Here is a 21,410-nt window from a genome sequence, read left to right as displayed (position 1 = left end):
TTCCATTTGGGGCATTTGTCGTGGCCACCAAAAAAGTGTTGAGAGTTGAGAGTTGTTATCGCGTATAGAGGGAAGATTTATTGGATCCCTTCGGTTTAGAAATTATGGACATGACCTTCCATTAGAGCATGTAAACGCTCGGTTAACACTTTTCTCTGGATATAGATATAAACTAACTAAATAAAGTTACATGGTTAAAGTCATATTCTGCCTAATACATTATGTACTCATCAGAAGGAGTAAGAAACGCTGTTTAGATAAATTTCGATAAACAATTGCTACTAATAATTCCATTAACATCAAATCAAAAAAATCTATCAAACCATCCACATTAACGACCCCCGGGTCTTTTGTGGTCTCTATCGCAAGTTTCTGCTCGAACCAAGGAGTCCGAAGATTTGAATGGGGAGAGCACCCAAACCTCTTTCTACTCCAAGGAACATTCCACCCCAGTGTTTGAACTGACGACCTTTGGATTGCGAGTCCAACCGCCGCCAGCGATTCCACCGGAGTAGGCTTGGTTTGGTGTGTTGTTTGTACTTATGGCATGGAGACGACTCCTACTCCTGGAATGACTTAACGGCCTAACAACAACCAAGGCCGGGACCCGACATTTTACTTCCTCATCCGATGGAAGGTTGAAGCAGATGGGAATCGAACCCAGAATCATCCGCTAACAAAGCTATTAACTATTACTGACAATTTTACCTTGAGTTAACTATTATAGTACGAGCTCATAGATAGATTTTGACACCATTTACATTTTATGAAGACATAGTTCTACGTCAAAAGCATATCAATTTGACTGTAGTTCCTATCGTTTCCTATAAGCAATGCGGTTATCTGCACATCCGGATATCGGAATACATTCAGATTTGATTATACGAAGCTCGAGACAATAAATAACTTCGGTTAATCGAATCATGGACATCTTTCCGTTATGTTATTGAGTCGTTGAGCTATGATGACCCCAAAATCCAAGAAATATGGTGTCTAAATTTAACGAAGATTCTAGATTTGAGAAATTGACGCTGTCGTGCTGTCGCTTTAAAGTTCGGAGAAAACGCGTTTTGATGTTCGACCTTGAATACACAAAAAAATAGATCACGCAATGTAAATGTAACAAACACGTTTTGTTTGGTTGACCATTCTGTGCATTGTCCCAAAGTTTGCTTGAATTTGGTTGCCTAGGCCCAAAATGCACGTGCGACAAGTTAGCACGACGGCGACGAAATGGTAAGAATCGGATAAATGTGGCATCCTCCATAGGGACCATCCATAAACCACGTGGACACTTTAGAGGGGGGGGGGGGGGGGGGGGTATGGTGATTGTCCACGCTCCATACAAAAAAGATTTTTTTTTTGTATGGACAATTGTCCACGAAGGGGGGGGGGGGTTCGAGATTCCCAAAAAAGTGTCCACGTGGTTTATGGATGGTCCCATAGGTAAAAAATAAAGCAGCCCACCCTTCAACCGTCTTTCTTTACTTAAAGCAGTGTTGCGATTTTGAGCGCTCATCCGCTCATGAGCGAGCATTTTTCGCTCATTCGTGAGGAGGAGCGCGACGCGAGCTAGCTCACGTTTGCTCGTGCTCGTGTTTGCTCATTTATTTTATGAGCGAAAATGCTCATTGCTCGCGCTCGCGCTCATTTTTGCTCATTGAGCAAAATGAGCGGTATTTTTTTACCTGTAACGGGTAAACGATAAAAACTTTTTTTTTCAGCAGAGTTTCGAGGATGTTTTTTTTCTAATGGAGGCTTGAATAGGCTAATCTTAATAATATTGGATGAAGTTATTTGTAATATTTTTTGTTTTGAAACTTGTTTTGGAGTCAGAGTTAAGGGGTTAAGGTGTTGCATTAAGATCTGTACACAGTAAAAAAAAACCATAGAAATATTACATCTGGTAAGTACGTCTTTTATGTTAGAAAAATGCGTAATTTTACTTCTGAAAATGTGTAATTTTGCCATTTTTCTGATGTAATGCAACTTTTTCAGTCTAAATCGAGGTAAAATTATAACATTCAAGAGGTAAATATTACCAACCTTACAAAATTACAACTTTCAAATGTACACTTTTTTACTGTGTAGAAATGATTCGATTAATAAAAAAAAGTTGATAATACAGTGACACGTGAAAGTGAACTATTTAATTAAGCTGAAAAATATCTTTTAATACAAAAAAAAATCGATTACCATCCTATTTACAGCTTATTTAAGACCTTAAAAATTCCGTTCCTTGACAGCTTACTTTAAATTTTAAAGTGAAATAAGCTAAAAAGAGTGTCTGGGATTCTTAGCAAATTAAGACACTTTACTTGCGTGTCAGCCATTTTTCATTTATCAGGAAATTATTCAAAACTAGTTTTCTAAATTATCAAACTCTGAAAAAATATATAGGCTGACAACATTAAAGTTTCATAAATCTACCATTACCACATCCCCCGCAATCCGCGATCATTTTTTGACAGTTCGACGCCAACGAATAATTTGATGAATTTACCGCGGTTAACCAAAATTAAATTACCAATGTAACTTTGATGCGTTCATGTCCCTTTTTCGCGATGAAATTATCTTCAAAAGTGGCAATTGCCAATTGGCCTGTGCCAGATTCATAAACAATACTAAAAATCTACCTGATTTGCTGATGAGCGCTCATTGATCATGAGCGAGCACGAGCTACCTGTTAAGTCCTCATGCTCATGAATGAGCGAGCACGGATTCTGGCTCGCTCGCTCATTCGCAACCCTGATTAAAGTATCTCGTGTAAGCTAAATCTAAATACTTTTTAGTTTAACTTAAATTAAGGTGCCTTCCGTTTTTTGCATTATAAGTTGATTTTTATGTTGCAGAATCAGAAAACAATATGGTCAAACAAATTTTTAAAGATCTAAGTAAATTTTCATGAACAACAGTAAAAATATCAATTATCATAAACTCACACAGAGTTTTTGGAAAATAAAGCCACTAATCATTTAAAAAATATTAGTTTACACATCAATTTAACAACCTTTGCATCAATGAAGTGCGAAATGTATGCTTGCGCTCATAAAAACAAGCTTTGCCCTTTTACAATAAAATCAGTACCAAATTTGATTTACCCCTCCAAACGTGTTTTTTAAACCCTCAAATGATCACCAAGAAGACGTCTCTATTTACCTGCAAATTTCAAGGTTGCACTTACCCTGCGGCTTTTCACGACCAAACATGCCAGTTGTTGCCAGTTCGCAGATTTCGAGTTCATCCAAATCTCTGCCAGCGCAATTATGCTTCGGAACAAAGTCGGAACCCCTCAATAGGTGAGCGCATTGAGCTCCACTGGCCGTCCGTTCGCTTTCACCGTCCCTCCTGAAGGCTAGACTGAAAATCGCGAACCACTACTGCCGCCCCTCTCGCCATCGCACTATGGGCCATCTCCATACAAACAGGCGGCCAAATTATTTTTATGCTTTTTAAATGTTTTTTCATACAAATTTGGATAATTGTATGGTATTGAAATGATATATGACTTTTCATGTTTTTCAATAGTTGATTTTTTATAATAAATAGTCTTTTCATACATTTGCAAGTGCAACAGAATTGCGTATATATTGTATTGCAAGTTTATATTATTAAATTATGGATAAGCTAATACATCCCCACTTTAAGGACACAACCCCTCCCTCCTCTTTCTTTCACCCCCGCCCCCCTCCCCTCCTCCCCTCTAACTAAATTTTGTTAAGCGTAATAAATTCATTTTTAGTCAAATATTTACTATTTACTGCTGTGTGTTTCTTTTTGTGAGTCCATGCCATATAACTTGAGACCCCCCCACCCTTACGGGCATAAATTGCGAAAATTTTAATTGTTAAATCAAATAACAAATAACAAAAATTAATTTTATTCAAAATAATAATTATGAAGCAAAACGATAAAATACAAAACATATTCTAACTAATCCTAATGTTCTTTTTCATGAAAATTCATTTGATTATAGAGTTTCTGACGGCTTCAGGATATGTTAAAGGTACTTTTTATGATGTTTTGTACTAACCAACATAGAACTTAAATGTGGATCAGTTTCATGGATTGATCGCAGAAATTCATCATGCTGAGTCAATATTTTGCTGAAAACTTTTTTCGGTATCAAACTGAGATTCTCCAGTTTCGCTTGAGAAACTTCGGTACGGAAAAACGGAATCGACGTAACACCTTATAATGTGGCCCTCTTAAACCTTGCGGTTTCGTCAACGGATCCATAGGCGTGTATCGTTCTTTTTGCGACAAGACTCCGCCTCCCGGGTCTCCTAAGTGTGAAGGTATGGGCACGGGGAGAGGGCACCGAATACCTATATTTACACTTAGAATTTTTTGCGTCCGCCCCGGGGTTCGAACCGGCGACCTCTGGATTGCGAGTCCAGTGCGCGATCCGATTGATCCACACAGGAAGACTTCGGTACGAATACCTTATTTTGACTAAGGTACTCAATTTTAAATGTAGGCAACAGAAAAATCCAATAACGAATTCTTGAAACCAGTTATTGATTTTTGAAGCGACGATGCCCACGAAGTAGGTAGCAAAGCAAGTAAAATAAACGGACGCATATGTAGATTGCAGCAAATTTTGATAAAACGTAAATGTTCAAAATGGCATATCTCCGAAAACGCAAAAAATCGCAGGCTGGAAATTTCAGCAATGTTAGATTATGATCCAATCTTTCAAGTGATCTTAGTTTCATGTTTAGCATCGGTTAGCAAAAAAAGTACTCGATTAACAAACACAAAAAAATAAGTTTTGTCAAAAACATGCTTCAGTTATTCAATGAAAACTTCAGTTTTTGGTTTGGAAACTAAATTTTATCTATTAATAGTTTCAAAGGTTATCTCATTACCTTTCCAACGATGTATAATTGTCCTAATAAAATATTTAAAATGGCTGAGCTATGTTAAAATTAAACAATCAGCCTTTTTACGAAAAACGCTAGTTTTTTACTCCATTTTTTGACTTTCAGCTTGCGTATCTCCGTAGTGAACAAACTTAGAGCTTTGAAAATTTGGATTTTTCTTAGTTAGAATGTTTACTTTCGAGAAAAAAATACAAAAAAATATTTGGAGAAGGTCACTTTTTTGAAACTTGGCCACCCAATGTACCATAGTGCATCGTGGTCTCAAACTACCCACAGGGTTCATAATTAAGCCTCGGATGTATCCGGTGAAATAGGGTGAGGTCACGGCCATAACTTATCTTCTATACAACGTCGGCCCCTGAGCTTCGAGCGTTTCACGACAAGCAACGATTTTCGCTAGGGTGGTGGTGTTGGATGGTTTTGAAGAGAAAGTCATAAGGTTGGCACAAATTTCAACTCGTCTATGCTCGACCGTGCGGAAATTAATTATTTCCCGTTTAGTTCGTGAGCTGCATAAAAAAGGAAAATATTATTTTTGTGCACCGGCACTGAGTTGGGCTGCCGTGGACCAAAGAAGAAAACAAAGTGGTAAAGTTTCCTTTCGTCAACATTGAAACTCAATTATGGGTATGATATGATGCTGTACAAAACAGATCATGCTGGCTTATGCTCACGATACCCACTGGCTCAAACCGTCGTTGCTGTTGAGTTGAACAGTTTCAATGAGCGCGGAGGCGTTCTTGCACTATTCTGCTGAAACCAGAAAATTAAGCTAACAAATCCTTTCAATTGATCGTCGCTCGGAGGCGGATTGTGAGTTGGCGGGAAATTGTGACACCTCCGCCACTTATTTCACATTCAACGCGCTACGCCACGCCACAACTTGTGCGCGATTTTCACTCTTCAGCTCATTTCCGCTCGAAACATAATAATATTTTGTTTCAAGTTCCAATTTCGTTGGATCGGGGCGAGGCGTCCACGTATGATTTTACATCTCCAAAAACTGAGCAAATAAGTGGCGCCATCTTGAAGCAGCGGCATCAATTAGGAATTAGTTCAAAGTCGTTCCCTCAATAGGAGCGGTTCATTGATCAAGAGATTATAAACCCTCGACAGCTACTGCCTACTCACAGCGCGAGTGCCCACTTCGGAACACGCTGCTTCGCCATAAATAACACCTTCCACTCCTTTTCACACATTCACACAATCTCTGCATATGTGTTGGTGTGTATACGTACGCACATACGCGGATTTTGTGTGGGCCAACCATCTAAAATCATGTGCCATTAATGTTTAGCCGACATGCTTCGGAAGCGGCACCTCAGCGCGGCGGTTCGCCAACAACAAACTTAATTTAGCTCTCTACCATTTAGCCACAGAGAAAGAGTCTACCAAGAGGTACCGAAATCCAATCAAAGAAACGTAAAATAATGTACGCAGGAATAGCATAAACGAGTGCGAGGTATACGCGATTACTAATTGAGCAATGTCTAATGTTCTGCCTTACTTACGAAGGCAGATGTGTTATTTTGGTTCGACGAACGTTCGAAGATTTATTATTGTGATGTGATACGTGAAATTTATTCTGAATTGAGAGAAATTTGATACTCTTCTTTTTTTTGCTAGTTTTAAATTGATAAAGTTTTCTCAAAATCCGAAATAAAAGTTTAACGCTAAATCGTATTTTTTTGCGAAATTTCCCAGTAAAAATGCGGATATGCCACCCTTGAAAACATAACATTGCTAACCTTTAGGCGGTTGGTGCCTCACTCATGTTCAACTCGTGTGAAAGAATCTTCTTTTTGCAACTTGTTGCATAAACTATACTATTTTGTTGAGATTAAATGATTTTAATATAATTTAAATGTGTATTGATACCTCAATCGCCAAAAAATCTGCTAATTCCGTTGTCCCGTCACGAAAAGATATGGCTGGTTTAAACTCAAATTATAACCAATCCGTGCACTTCAAGGAGAAACGAATAAATGGAATGGAAGCTAAGGTGTAAAAAGAGGTTTGCAATTGACTCAATTATCAACCCTTTGGACACCTAGTTTCAAGTAGGAACCTTGCAATCGAGAACGCCAAGGCAATGCTGTAGAGCGATTTATTTATTTTTTATCACTTTGTGTTTTTGACACGTATTTTCGCAATTCGCAATTCGCAATTTTCAGTGTAAGAACGGGCCTTGATCGATCTTATGCACTAGGTTCCCGACGAACACGCACTGCCCTTACACCTACATCTCACCCTTGCTCTGAGTCAGTACGAGCAACACGCTAGAACACGCTTTGAGTGTTCGTGCCAGGCATGCACACCTTCTTTTCCGGTTACGCATTTTAACTCGGCCGGGGGTGGTACATTACGTAGGGTTTGATGTAAGTATAAGCGCCTAACCATGTATAGTGTGCCTATCAACATTCATTGAAGCAAAAACTGTTTTATTTTTAGTTTGAATTCAAAAACTAGTTGTTATTTTACTGTGTATTGTTTTCTCTTGAAATCTTTCCTAGTGTTGAGTGTTGTTTATATGTTGCTATTTCTTTTGTCGCGGTGTATTGTACGGCGCCGTCGCTCCGTGCCGTACTCAAACACTTAGTAGCCCAGGGCGGCGAAGTCCTTGTAGTTAAAGAAGGAAGACACTATTGGTTGGTACTAGCAATAGTGGCCGACAGCTATAAAGTCAATTTTGTTTTTTTTATTTGTTTCCCAGCCAAAGGTTGTGGTTCGTGTTTTTGGTCAACAAAAACTCAAAACAGTGTCGAATAGTATTACTTTACGATACAAGTGCTTAAAAGTTTACTTTTTCAGCTCTCAAATGATTGCTATAATGAACTTTTCAGCACTGTTATGTTTGGTGATGATAAGAAGGTCATTTTGTCACTATAGAATGACGAGAAAAGTAAGTTTTTCCAAAACCGGATTTACAAAAACAAATGATTTCGTGATTCAATTATCCCATTTGAAATTTTCGCGAGTGAAATAATCGAGTATGAAATTTATTAAAAGTCTTCGTTTTATTAAAGTTTGTAGATGGCTACTGTATATTTTCTTATTTAATGTTTCTTGACACACATTTATTTCAATGGCTTGATAGTATCAATAACAAAATAAACAACTCAAAAAATTATATTACCTAAGTATGTCACGCAAAAATCGCAATTTCTCCTTTATTTTGGAGAGTTGGTAAAAAAAGAATTGAAAATTGCTTTTCTGGTAAAAACAATATTTATAAAAAAATAAAATGAAAAAAATAAATAAAAAAAGCTCTTAAATTAAATTGTAAATACAATTTAAAATACAACATGAATGTGAGGAAGGCATCAACCACCTTAAGGTGGATTAAGTAACGTTTTAGAATAAACATTGCGATATAAAAAAACAGTTTTGTATCTTTAAAAAAAAATTAGAGGACCTGGTATAACATTCAAGTATTAAAAAATCTTGAAAACAGATTTCACAGCTTTGTATCTAATAAGTTCAAACTATTTATAGCAGTTTTCTCATGAACACTCTGTTTTCAAAGCATTTATTTTTATCGAGCTAGAATTCGCAAAATATTGAAGCTCCTGCTGAATAAAAAAAAATGAGACTATATAATCAATTATAATGTGATACTTCTGAATAATAGTAAGCAAACTATTTTCGAAAAGAGGATATAATTTAATTATGTATACATTTCGAATTAATATTATGCAATCATAAAAAAAACCTAGCGTGACGTCAAAGTCTCGCAACCCCCCCCCCTTCCCCCTTTGTCGCATCTTGTTACTCCTACGGTAACCCCCCCTCCCCCCCCCCCCTGAGAGCGTACGTACTTTATGGATGACGCCTTAGCAGATTTACATATTTAAATTGCTAACATCCTACAACTTTATTTCTATCGTGTCTTGGAGTCCCTGTATGCTCATAAACAAGATTGCATTAAAAATCTATTAATCCAAACTCGATTCAAAATTCACATCATCCGTTCAACAGCAACAACAAATGAATTGGATTAAACTCCACTCTGCTGCCGGCGGCGCGATGCCCTGTTTCTACCTTTACGAGCAGGTCGCGTGCTATACACGGTTTGTTGTGACTGAGGTGTCACCAGTCGGCACCCGCGGGACTGAAGCTAGCGAGAGTGATACCTATCTCCTCAAACAAATCCTAGACTGACTAAGCGCGCTTCCACTGATTTGCCGTGGTCATCATCATCGTACCTTAGCTTGCTTGATAATGGAAGTCACGCGGCGGGCGTGCGCGATTAATATATCAAAACTGTCTGTCAAAACAATAAACGCTCTGGCTCTGGGTCAAGCCCGCCAGGCCCATGCTATGAAGAAGCTTAGATTGTGGGGGGACTGGGATTTTTGTTTTCGGCTATATTGGACGAAAACGTGAATTGCATGATGAAGTCAGTGTGACAATTTGCATAATTTTTTGTTGGTGGGCGTTTTCTCCATAGATTCGTCTATTGAGTAGAGCTAGGCAGTAAACTGCAGATGTAAATGTTAATTCGGCGATCTTGGTAACAGGATTTTCCAAAATATCAATTCACGATTAATGAGTTTGAGGAAAGGAGATGCCAAGTCGAACCATCGAAAAGATGTATCACGACCGCTACTTCGAGTTGAAAAGGCCGATTTCCACGAGAATGTTACGTGCGAACGTGTTTCACTCGCGTAACGATTCTTCTAAAGCCATGTTCATCGAAACCGTCTGACGGATCACGAGTTTTGCAGAATTGGAACGCGGTTAAACAAACAGCCATTAAATCCGATTCACGCCTCACACAAAACGGTTATGCAATCCGGTTGTATTCTTCATGCCTGCATACAGTCATTCTCTGCAGCAAATCGTTCCCCCGGCGTCTAAGGCCAGACCAGAGGGGGCAGTCGGTGCCGTGGGTGCACCGGCGGCGGCCATCATCAGGCCAACCCAGTCAACAAAAACAACTAGTTCTGTTCGTGTTTGGCCTCTTCTCGCAGGAGGAGGATGAAATAAAATAAAAAAGAGAACCAAGTCGTACCACAAACAGCCGGCATTTGTGAACAGAAACTTTACGCTTCCTACTCACACAGACCATCACAGAATTTACTCTATCCTCTACGGCAGCATCGGTAGCATTCTCATTCATTATTACACACTTGAGAGGCATTTTCTCGCTTTCCGCTGAGTTATTTATTTATTCCTGTTGATTCATTGATCGACTTTTGCTGCTACGTTATGCTACTGCATGCTCAGCCATCACCACCATCTTTTAGCTCCTAGCTGCCGGCAATGATGAAGTCATTAGCATGGCAGCATTAACTTTTGATCCGAGAACAAATGCTCAACGAGCTGATATTGTTAAGCTGTCCTATGTTCAGGACACTTTCTACACGTAAAACCTGTCATAATTCGGTCAACTTTCATTTTGAAACTCAAAGAAAACGATAAGCGCTAATGTCCAACTCGCAAACATTTTACTTTAAACAATCGGATAATTTTTCTTTTCATTAAATGGGTCGTTGAGCTCAAATAAGACTACAAAATGCTCTAACGACGATATTTTTTGAGAATATTAATCTACTAATGAAAAAGACAGTCAATCTATTACATTTGACTTATTGGGGTCTCTGAACTCGAAAATGACTTAAGAAATAATAAATTCACTAATAAGAATTTGTTTTATTGTGATTCGAGTATCGGACAATCGAGCTCAGAATAATCAAAACTTCGGATAATCGAGGCTGTCTATATCATGTCAATCATACTGTGAGGTTTTTAGGTTCAATATGACAGTCTATAACAGTCGTATCCAAAATCCGTAGGTCGGCTACGGAATTATGAGGAAATAATCAACTTTTCATAAAATTTCTACAAAAGAAAAATATTAGTCAAGTTCTTGGCACGATTTGTTTCCTTGGCTCAAAACAAATCGTGCAACTAATTTATCCTTCGAAGATTAAACCCAGCATCGATTCCTTTATCTAAATGCCTGTTTCACGCTTTCACAAATACACACAAAAGACTCCCACCCAGGAAGTCACTGTATGTAGGTATAAAACATAAACGTGATTTCCCTGCCCGGAACGTGCCCTTCTCGGCTTGGGCAAGCATGATTGAGAGCATCTGGAGCAGTGTTAAGGGTCCACTTGATTTATGAACTTGCCAAAAATCAATGCTTTGTTTTCTCACGTACCCGCCTGGAGAGCACCCGAATAGGGTGGAGGTCTATCCCGCATTAGGGGTAAATAAAATTCAAGCATACACCGAGGACCACTTACCTTCATATCGTTGACGATGTGCTGGAAGAGAGTGCCAATCGTGGCACTTCCCTCGTGGCGCTCCATTCCTATATCCATGGCGAACTTTTATCCGTCCCGTTCCGTTCGTGTATGTGTTTGTGGTTATGTTTATTGGAGAGGCTGCCTTGTGCCCGTGTCGGTCGCAATCCGATCGCAAATAGGCAAATAAAATTAATTTCCAATCCGTAGAGATGCCTATCGGACCCCGTTTGCAACGCTCGACACTGTCCAAGGCGTCGCCGTCGTCGTTGAGCAAGCAAATATCCCGTGAAAAATCGATTAAAGATTCTCACTTGCACTTGAACGAAAGGCGACTTGAATTGAACGAGATGAAAATTAGCGGCATTTTTTATCAACGGTTTCGGTATGCCGCTCGAGCTCGGGCCAATCACTGTTACTAGCGAGACTCATTTTCACTGCCATTCAGCCCCCTAAGCTCACAAACAAAAAAAAAAAACCCGACTGAATCGGCCACCGAAAAACTACTGTTTGGATTCACACTTTCTCCAATTTCCATTCGACACTGTCGGTCTCGCGGGTTTCTTCACCGGACCGGCCCTAATGGTAGGATAACTCTCCCAAGCAAACCGCACTTATACGCGCCAAGACACTACTCTGGTCGAGCTTAAGACATTACACGCCGCTCGAAAGACTCACTCACGCACTCGATTCACCCGAAATGGTTCTATTTCCGGTAGTAGCGGAGATTTCCTCTTAAATCGGGATGGATGTTCCTGAAAATAGAAGAGAGAAAATATTTAACAATTAATTGCTGTGAATTCCAAGATCTCACTTTACAATCGGATTAATCGGGGTTGTTCTTTGGGTTTAGAGGCAAGTATTGTAAAATAAAGAGATTTTTACGTTTGAGATTTGTTTTATACAGCAAAGAATCCGACGGTATAATCACAGGCAAGGGCATGCAAATCACCTTTGTGAAAATGACATAACCTTTTTTGTTGCTGTGTAGAGTTTTAACTTTAAATAAGCTCAACTAATCATCCTCCAATAGATTGTATTATGGAGATAAACATTGTAACTCTGCATCATATTATTTCAACAGAAAATTAAAACTGCACTGAAAATTTAAATAGAGCACAAACAAAAGACAGGCAGCACACCTTCAAGATAAAACAACTGCAGAAGGTGTTCGCTGGAACTGAAAAAAAACCTAAGTCATGCACGCCAAACACGAAATAAGTAAGACCTTGTGGAGTGTGGTCAATCGACGGAAGATAGCGCATCACCACGGTATTATTGGAAACGCCGACCGTCCGTCCTGCGCACTGAACGGATGAACGGATCGGAATGAAAACAGTTCCACGGAGCCCCGACCGAATCGCCGGAATTCGGTTAATTTATTATCCTTGCAACGCACCACTGCTGCCGACTGCACATGGCTGAGCGATCGCGTTTGCACTAATTAGTGGCGCGGGGCCATTAGCCAACCATTGAGCAGCTGCGGTTTTGCGCCATTTGTGATCCGCTTTTGTTACCACCGATTACGGACCGGGCTGTCGGTGGCTGTGTGGAGCGACCAGGCCCGTCCGTCCACGTCTCTACAGGATGGACGAATGGACAGGCCAAGGAGAGAAAAAAAAACTCAAGTAATGAAAATACGTGATTTCTTACTGCCCGGCGCAATCGTCGCCTCATCAACCTTCAGCCAAATTAAAAACAAAAATGTTGACAAGGTTGCAACCGTGCGCTCTGGTGAACGGCGGCGGCGACATCATGGAACGGCAAAACGGTTACAGTTATTTTCGGAGACCCACCAGGGTACAGACAGTATTATATTACATCTCGAGCATGGGACCGAATTGTCTTTAGAAGTTGGTCAAATTTGTTTCACGATATTTCTCAATGCGATGAGACATTTAAAAAATCGAGCCATTGTTGAGATTCATCGCTCTGGGATTTGCCTCGATTTAATGCTTAGTACATAATAAGCCTTTGAGCTTGAATAAGGTGGACCATTTCTTGTCAATATTTTGGCAGTACATTTGCCTCTGCAATAAACTATTTAAATAATTGTATAAATGGAGAAGCATCGGAATAACAAATAATAAATCTATAAATGTTGATATTTACATTTTTAATGCATTTAGGCAAAAGATCTCTAATATTTAAGGCTCACTCACTTCTCTTCAATCAAAACCCCTATTGAATGGGGCCCTAAACTGCCCATATCGCATGAATGACTTATATGCAAAAAATGTACATTATCCCGAATCAAGCTCGCATTTGGTGACCTAATGATGCCATCAAAACAAGTAGGCATTCTGATTTTCATCCAAATCGTCCCACCTCATTTTTCAAACTGTAACCTTCTAAATTCAATATTTAGTGATCTAAACGGAAGCTCCAAACTTTAGTTAAAATATGCACTCAATGTGAAAATTAGACAAAAGTTTTCATTTGTCCATTTGTCATCGTCCAATTTTCATCAAAATTAGTCCTGGATCAACCTTCTACGATTTGTGGCTCCCGAGTTATCGCAGTTTGAACATTAAGGTTTTTCACAATTTCCGGAACGGCCCCAACAAAGTTTTATTAAAAAAAAGGTGCAGTGGTAATGCTACAGGCATAACCATCATGACGAAGAACTTCGGACACAAAAGTAAATGGCCACTCCAGGTTTTAGCCACCACTGCCGAAATGGCCATTATCATGTTCAGTATCAAAAACCATGAATTTTGAAACCCATATTGCCACAACTCGTATGGTTCTGTAAATGTCCCCCGGGCCCCGGGGGAACCTGCTTCGAGGGCACCAGCCAGTACAGGTTGTGGCCACTACTGTCGAAATGTCAATTTTCATGTTCAGTATCAAAAACCATAAATTTTGATACCCATATTGCCACAACTCGTATGGTTCTGTAAATGTCCCACCAGGCCCCGGGGGAACCTTCTTTGAGGGCACCGTCCACTCCAGGTTTTGGCCACCACTGGCGTAAACGAAATCTTCGAACAAATTGGGGGAAGCTTCTTGACTGACCCGGCTGTGCATCCCGGGGCCGTGACCAATTACACGAGCTCGTATGTAGTAGATTCGTTGTACTAACCCATACAACAGGGCTACAACAATTTTCACAGTCTTATAGGTTAAGCGATTTTACTCCACTGCCTAAAAGTTGCCTCCGCTGGCGGTTTTGCTCGTCCCCGGGTGTATCTGTAGCTGGTCGCAGTCTTTGATGGTCTTTTCAGGTGACGAATTTAGATACATCATTCGAACATCCGTGGAAGGGAAACTCGACGCATCGAACCCAATCAGCGTGTACCATGAAACGGGAGTGTGTGTGTATGTGTGTGTGAACGCGCATTTCTCTCTCTCTCTCTCTCTCTCTCTCTCTCTCTCTCTCTCTCTCTCTCTCTCTCTAGAAAATAAAGGTAATTTTTCAGAAGAAATCCTTCTCCGGAAGAGAGAATTTGCGTTGCTCTCTCTCTCCGTACTGCTGCTGCTTCACCCGTCCGCGGCTCAGAAATTATGAGCCGACCCGACTTGTTCAGCATCTCGGTGGCAACTAAGTGGAGTGGAAAGGGTAGAACGCATTTTTATACTTCTACTTCGCTATTAGGGGAACTATACCCTTTCTCAGCCTATTTCTATTATCGGCCTATCAGCACTTTGCTCATGAATTTCAGCTTAAATAAAATGTTTTTGACTGTTCCAAAGTAATAAATAGCTCAAATAAAAGTGAGCAAGCAACTCATTATTGTTGACACACCTGAAAATGTTGATTTAATAGCGGAAAACAGCAAAAGTGATGAGAATAGGTCGAACGGCTTAGTGTGATTAAAATGGGTATATTTCCCCTACTTCCCCTCTTTTCACGATCGTCGACGACCAGTTCTGCTGCGGCGGTTTTCTCCTCAAAAGCTATTCTGCCAATACTGAAAACTTTATAGAAAATTGCTGAAGGTTTTCCGAATCGAATGGTCCAAAATTATGTAATTCCAATGTGTCTGGATGAAGATATTACCGTTTGAAATAACGTTCGCCAAATGTGATGCTTGGGATCGAAATCGGCCAACAATTTGGCAGCGCAGCAGGCTCAGATTTTGGAACTGCACGCGCTTACACTCACACACACATATGTAATCGCTCGTAAATTTCGAGGTGATTCTGATTCCGAGGCTGGATTTAATTTCATTTCCGTTTTGCGTAACCGTGCAGCAACATCACAGAGGAGCAGCTACATTTTGATACCTTTATTGCCCCAACTCTTATGGTTCCGCCAATTTCAAATTTCATGTCCAGTATCAAAAACCCTGAAGTTTGATACTTATATTGCCCCAACTCTTATGGTTCCGCAAATGTCCCCTTATCGGAACATCCCCGGGGCCTCCGGCCACTCCAGGTGGTGGTCACTACTGCCGAAATGTCAAATTTCATGTCCAGTATCAAAATCCCTTAAGTTTGATACCCATATTGCCCCAACTCTTATGGTTCCGAAAATGTCCCCTTATCGGAACATCCCCGGGGCCTCCGGCCACTCCAGGTGGTGGTCACTACTGCCAAGCGCTTGGTGGCGCTTGCGAGAGGAGCTGAGCTCCTCTCGCTTCGGTGGTAGACCACCGACTGAAGCCTGCCTTCAAATTTCCCGTGGTTTTGTAGGGAAGAGAGAAGGCTGGCGCTCGCGAGAAGAGCTGAGCTCCTCTCGCTTCGGTGGTAGACCACCGACTTAACTAATGCTGTGGAGGGAGTGACGTTTATATTTATATCAAAACCGTCGGCCGCGCTGATTCTGTGATTTTCCCCTCTGCTTGGGGAAGGTGTTTCATTTTTCGGTTTCATTTCGCTTCGCGAAATTTTGGATTGCTACCCTGTATAGAGCCCTAAGACGAAGTTCTTCGTCAAAAATAATAATCCCTAAAAATGCTCATTCCATGATTTTACATCCTTCAAATTTATTTTTTATAAGTGATCAATGCATGATATTTTTTCATAAATTTTATTAAATTTGTAATAAATCTAATTTATGATGATTAATTTGGCTTAAATGATGGATGGAATCAAATGAAAAGTTCAAAGTCGATACGACAAGCATATACTAGGAAGTTGAAAACAAAGATAACTAAATCAAATGTCAAGCAATCACTCAACGTAGTATGTTGAAAAAACAAGAAATACCACAACCATCGAACCGGGAAAATACAAACCTGGAATGAGCCAACACACTACATAGAGACACTCTGTTTTGCGGTAATCTCTGAGCACGAGGATATTTTGTGTGGAGTACGTACCCCTGTTTGAGACTGATCTTTGAATGAGGTTTTAGGTTACCAATGGGTTCTTTTTTTGTTTCGTGGCTGCAACGACCAACCCTTCTCCGCGCTTTGGAGGCTGCCTGCTGCAAACAAGCCACAAACCAAAACGCTTTCCTCCTCGCGTTTCTCCCCCTTGGCCATGAACGTCCATGTGTTGATCGCGACGACCACGACGAGGAGTGAGGAGGGGGATTGCAATATTATACGGCGAGTAATTTCAAGACGTTTCATGCCTACGGAACGCGCAGCCAATTCCAGGATATTGGCTTACCGTTTGAAAACACGACCAGCAGCAGCAGATTATCAACGGAGCGAACGCGCAGCATCAAATGCAATCATTTTCACCTATCCACCACCACCTTGGCCATCTTCCTTCTTGCCTGTGGATCGCATGAGAAGATCGCGAGGAGTGCTTTTTATGTGCAACACGATATGCACGTGAAACTGTGTCAAGCGAAAACAGCTCCCTCCTCTTTTCAGCCAGACCGCACGGTTTCTGAGTTGTACTATTTTTGTATGTAGGTACAATGTTATTTCGCGTTGTCTGTGTTTCTGCACTATGCATTAGCTTATAACTATAATGAATGAAAAGAAGGCACTTGGGCAGAGCTTTAGCACGATTCAGCCATATCGATACAGCTAATAGTTTCACACACGTTGCAACGATGTCTGACTTTCGGTATAAGTAGCACCCATTTAGCACCCTTGCAGCTGGGGCTAAATAAAGAGGCAAGTTATTTTATCGCTTAACCTCATCGAAGTCCAACCCGGTTTGATCTGCGAATCAAGTGAACAAGAAAGAAGGGTAAAGCACAACTATTGAATTTCACACAAGGTATCAGATGTGGTCCGTCATATTTGTAACATCTTTTGTCGATGTCTTTCATCACATTTAACCCGGATTTGACCACACCGTCGACTCTGCATGATGCTGTTTCCTCAGATTGCGACGGATTGCAACGTGGCCACCCATCAACAACGACATCGGAGTCTCCTCGATGATAGAAACATTGCACTGCCGGTGTGGTGTGGTAGCGTGTCGAGAAATCCAAACTCGGTTGGGGAAAAGAAATTCGCCATAAAACCAAAACTTATCAGATTGGAACGACCGAGTGCTGATTCGAAGTCTAGGGTAAAACTAGCGGAGTATGGTGTAATTTTGTTTTATGCATTCGCGTTACCTTCATTTGTAGATTCATCGGAGACCGGAGGCTTCTACCATTACTGAGCCATTAGTGAAAACTAAAGGCAATGTCCAGCGTCACCATCGTGGGGAAATCTGCATAAGATTGTATCTACTCGTACATTTTAGTAGGGAATTATTTCTCAATAGATTTTGCGTAATATAGGTAATGGAGTATGGATGACAATGAGATTTTGAGTCCTTTCGAAAGACAAACTTCCTAATAAAACTCGGCCTTCATGTATTCATAGCTAGTAGCCCGGGTAAAAAAATGTTGCTCAGATCAAAAACTATATGAGAATGCCTGAATGAGTACTAAAAATTGGGTCACAAGTTTAACTGGGATTTAACCCGTAAAAAGTTATTTTTTCACATATGTCATTTTGTTTAGGCATATTTGCCACTAATGCAGTTTAAACCAACATCAGTGGCGTTTAGGCCTGATCTTTGCGCATTTTTTGGTATATATAACACCGTTGAAAAGTAACTACGGCAATGTCTCACAATTGTGTAAAATTATCCTACATCATAAAAGAGGTAATATTCAACCTTCCAAAATATCACCTTCCAAATATACACAATTTTTTACTGTGTAGGAATTTGAATTTGAAAAAACTCAATAGCCGAAATGTTATGGGCTTGTAGCTCACACTAATCTATAACGTTTGATCTTTATAAGTGAGGGTATTGGAGGATTTTACAAAAATGCATTAGGGTTATATAAATATCACTTTTTACAGTAGTTTGCTAATTTTACAAGAAAACGCGAAATTAAACTAGGATTTTTTGGACTCATCTTGAAGTGCATCAAAAGTCTTTCCAAACAGAACTGAGTTTCATCAAGTTTGACAAAAATGCGAATAATTTAAAGCTTTTTTTTAATAACTTAGATTGGGCCTCAAATTATAATGTCCGTTTTTTTCTTAAATTTATATTTATTCAGATTTTTCTTACATGTACATTCATTCAGTTAAAATATTATTGAGTGTCCAATCACAATCGATTACTTTTCACCTCAATTTTAAATACTAGCAACAATCATTTATTCATGAAATATTGTAGCTTTCGCTATTCAGTGATTTCAAATGTAGGAGGTCCTACATGTACAAAAGGGAAAAGGGATACCTTAAAACTAACTTATAAACTATAATAAGAGCGGATCAATGCAGCTGAAGACGGCAATGATTTTTGTCGAAATGCATCAATTATCCTATTGGACATAACATCCAAAGCGTCAACTTCGGCTAATTGATGAAGTTCACTGGTGCTGAACCAGGGAGGAAGTTTCAGAATCATTTTCAGAATTTTGTTCTGAATCCTCTGCAGTTTTTTCTTCCTGGTTAAGCAACAGCTTGTCCAGATCGGCACAGCATAAAGCATGGCAGGTCTGAAAATTTGTTTATAAATTAACAGTTTATTCTTGAGACAAAGTCTAGAATTCCTGTTTATAAGTGGATACAAACATTTAATATATTTGTTACATTTAACCAGTCTACTTTCAATGTGATCCTTGTAAGTAAGGTTTTTGTCAAAAGCAAGTCCAAGATATTTCACTTGATCCTCCCACTTTAAATTTACCTCATTCATCTTTATAACGTGATGTTCTTTTGGTTTAAGAAAATCAGCCCTAGGTTTGTGAGGGAAAATAATAAGTTGAGTTTTTGCAACATTTGGAGTAATTTTCCATTCTTTCAAATAAGAATTGAAAATATCCAAGATTTTTTGTAATCTTCTTGAGATGACACGAAGATTTCTACCTTTGGCGGAGATGCTTGTGTCATCAGCAGTGATGTCAACCATCGCGGCGCTCATTCTTGGTTCGCGGCACATTTTTTGTTTGTAGTGCTTTTCAGTTACGGAATTTGACAAAGTTGTGTATGAAGGACTTGTAGAACACACCAAATCGTACAACTTTGCTGAACATAGTGTTAATTTTTGATGAATACAAAAAAAGTTACAACCAAAAATGCGTTAGGCAAACAAAAGCATCGCGAACCATTGGTCCTGAGGTCTGAAATCTTCTTGTAACTTTTTTCGTATGAATTTTACAGCTATACAATGTTCTGAAGAAATGTTGCTGTTGGTGAGTTCTACAAATGCTTCGAACACCATTTTGTCAAATTCCGTAACTGAAAAGCACCACAAACGAAAAATGTGCCGCGAACCAAAAACGAGCGCCGCGATGGTTGACATCACTGGTCATCAGCCAAAAGTGATTTCTGACATCCTGGGGGCAAATCAGGCAAGTCACAAGTAGACATATTGTACAAAATTTGACCCCAAATGCTACCTTGAGGGACGCCAGCACATAAAGGTAGTTGATCAGATTTGCTTTTCTGATAAAATACCTGCAGAGTCAAATAATTTTGAATAATTTTCACGATATAAATCGGAAAATTAAACCTTTTCAATTTCGCAATCAAACCTTTATGCCAAACACTGTCAAATGCTTTTTCTATGTCTAGAAGAGCAGCGCCAGTAGAATAGCCCTCAGATTTGTTGCTTCGAATTAAATTCGAAACTCTCAACAACTGATGAGTAGTTGAATGCCCAAGGCGAAATCCAAACTGCTCATCAGCGAAAATTGAATTTTCATTAATGTGCGTCATCATTCTATTAAGAATTATTCTTTCGAAAAATTTACTAATTGATGAAAGCAAACTTATGGGCCGATAGCTTGAGACTTCAGCAAGATTTTTATCCGATTTCGGAATTATCTTGACATTTTTCCAACTACTGGGAAAATATGCCAAATCAAAACGTTTGTTGAAAATTTTGACTAAGCTACTGAAAGTTGCTTCTGGTATTTTTTTTTTAAATTTAATTGTAAAAAATGCTATCCTCACCAGGGGCTTTCACATTTTGAAATTTTTTGACAATAAATTTTATTTCATTCAGATCCGTATTAAAAACTTCATCTGATGAAAATTCTTGTTCAACAATATTGATCAGTAGTGCGGTGCCTGTGTGGACGCGCAGTCATGTTTTTTCGTGTTATTTTCCGTCTCTTTTGTGTCGCTGTTCGAGTGCATGGGGTGATTGGTCAGTATAATTAAATAATGGCATCAGTAGTGCGGTGCCTGTGTGGACGCGCAGTCCTGTTTTTTTTCGTGTTATTTTCCGTCTCTTTTGTGTCGCTATTTGTGTACATGGGGTGATTGGATTTCTTCTTCTTCTTTTTTCATTTATTTTTTGTTCGCGCGTTCGTTGGCCGATGAATTTTATTTTTGTTCTCTTTATATAGTTTTCGATAGAAACGATCCGATTTTTGTTTTTTGAGACAAGCAAGTCGTATTGCTGGATTAAGTCCTTTCCATATCATCGAGGATCGGAAGGCACGTCGACGGATATGTTTTAAGGCTTATATGATATAAAATAATTTTAATGAATGAAGCCCTTCCTACATCACCGTTGATCGGAAGGCACGCCGACGGAGAATTTCTGGAGAATCGCGGTCGAATTAATACTATATTTAAATCCCTAGATAGGTATCTTTCCGCTGCCGGCTGCATAAGATTTTTAAAATTTCAACCGATAAACAAATTGCTCATGGTCGCATCACCTACCACAGTGAATCCTGACCTCATACCCATCTTACTAACCCCTCAAAACTCATGTGATACTTTGTCGGAGACGCAGTCGATTTGGCGGTCCCATCACTCAAGTATCGGCTAACATTCCCATCCACTTCCCCGTGTCTCACCACTGGTCGTGGCCGGCGTCGGTATTGATCAGCACGATAGGGACCTTTGAAAATTGCGAAGGGGTGATGATTGGTTCCTACTTTTCATCTGTG

At 39.7% G+C, this 21,410-nt stretch overlaps 1 protein-coding gene across 15 annotated transcripts in view; it reads right to left on the bottom strand.

The window, feature by feature from the left end:
- The window catches only part of LOC120418809 (probable serine/threonine-protein kinase DDB_G0282963), a 79,808-nt gene that overhangs the window by 51,470 nt on the left and 6,928 nt on the right, over positions 1-21,410 (bottom strand). For all 15 annotated transcript variants that reach the window (XR_005605622.2, XM_039581317.2, XM_039581307.2 and 12 more), the window contains one exon: positions 11,141-11,895. Coding sequence is in view for 14 of the 15 variants with exons in the window: in XM_039581317.2 (XP_039437251.1) it covers positions 11,141-11,218 (78 nt within the window). In the remaining variant the exon portion in view is untranslated. The remainder of the gene's footprint in view (positions 1-11,140; positions 11,896-21,410) is intronic.

Source organism: Culex pipiens, chromosome 3 (genome assembly GCF_016801865.2).
Source record: "Culex pipiens pallens isolate TS chromosome 3, TS_CPP_V2, whole genome shotgun sequence".
Lineage (NCBI taxonomy): Eukaryota > Metazoa > Arthropoda > Insecta > Diptera > Culicidae > Culex > Culex pipiens.
This window is presented reverse-complemented; position numbering and strand designations above follow the sequence as displayed.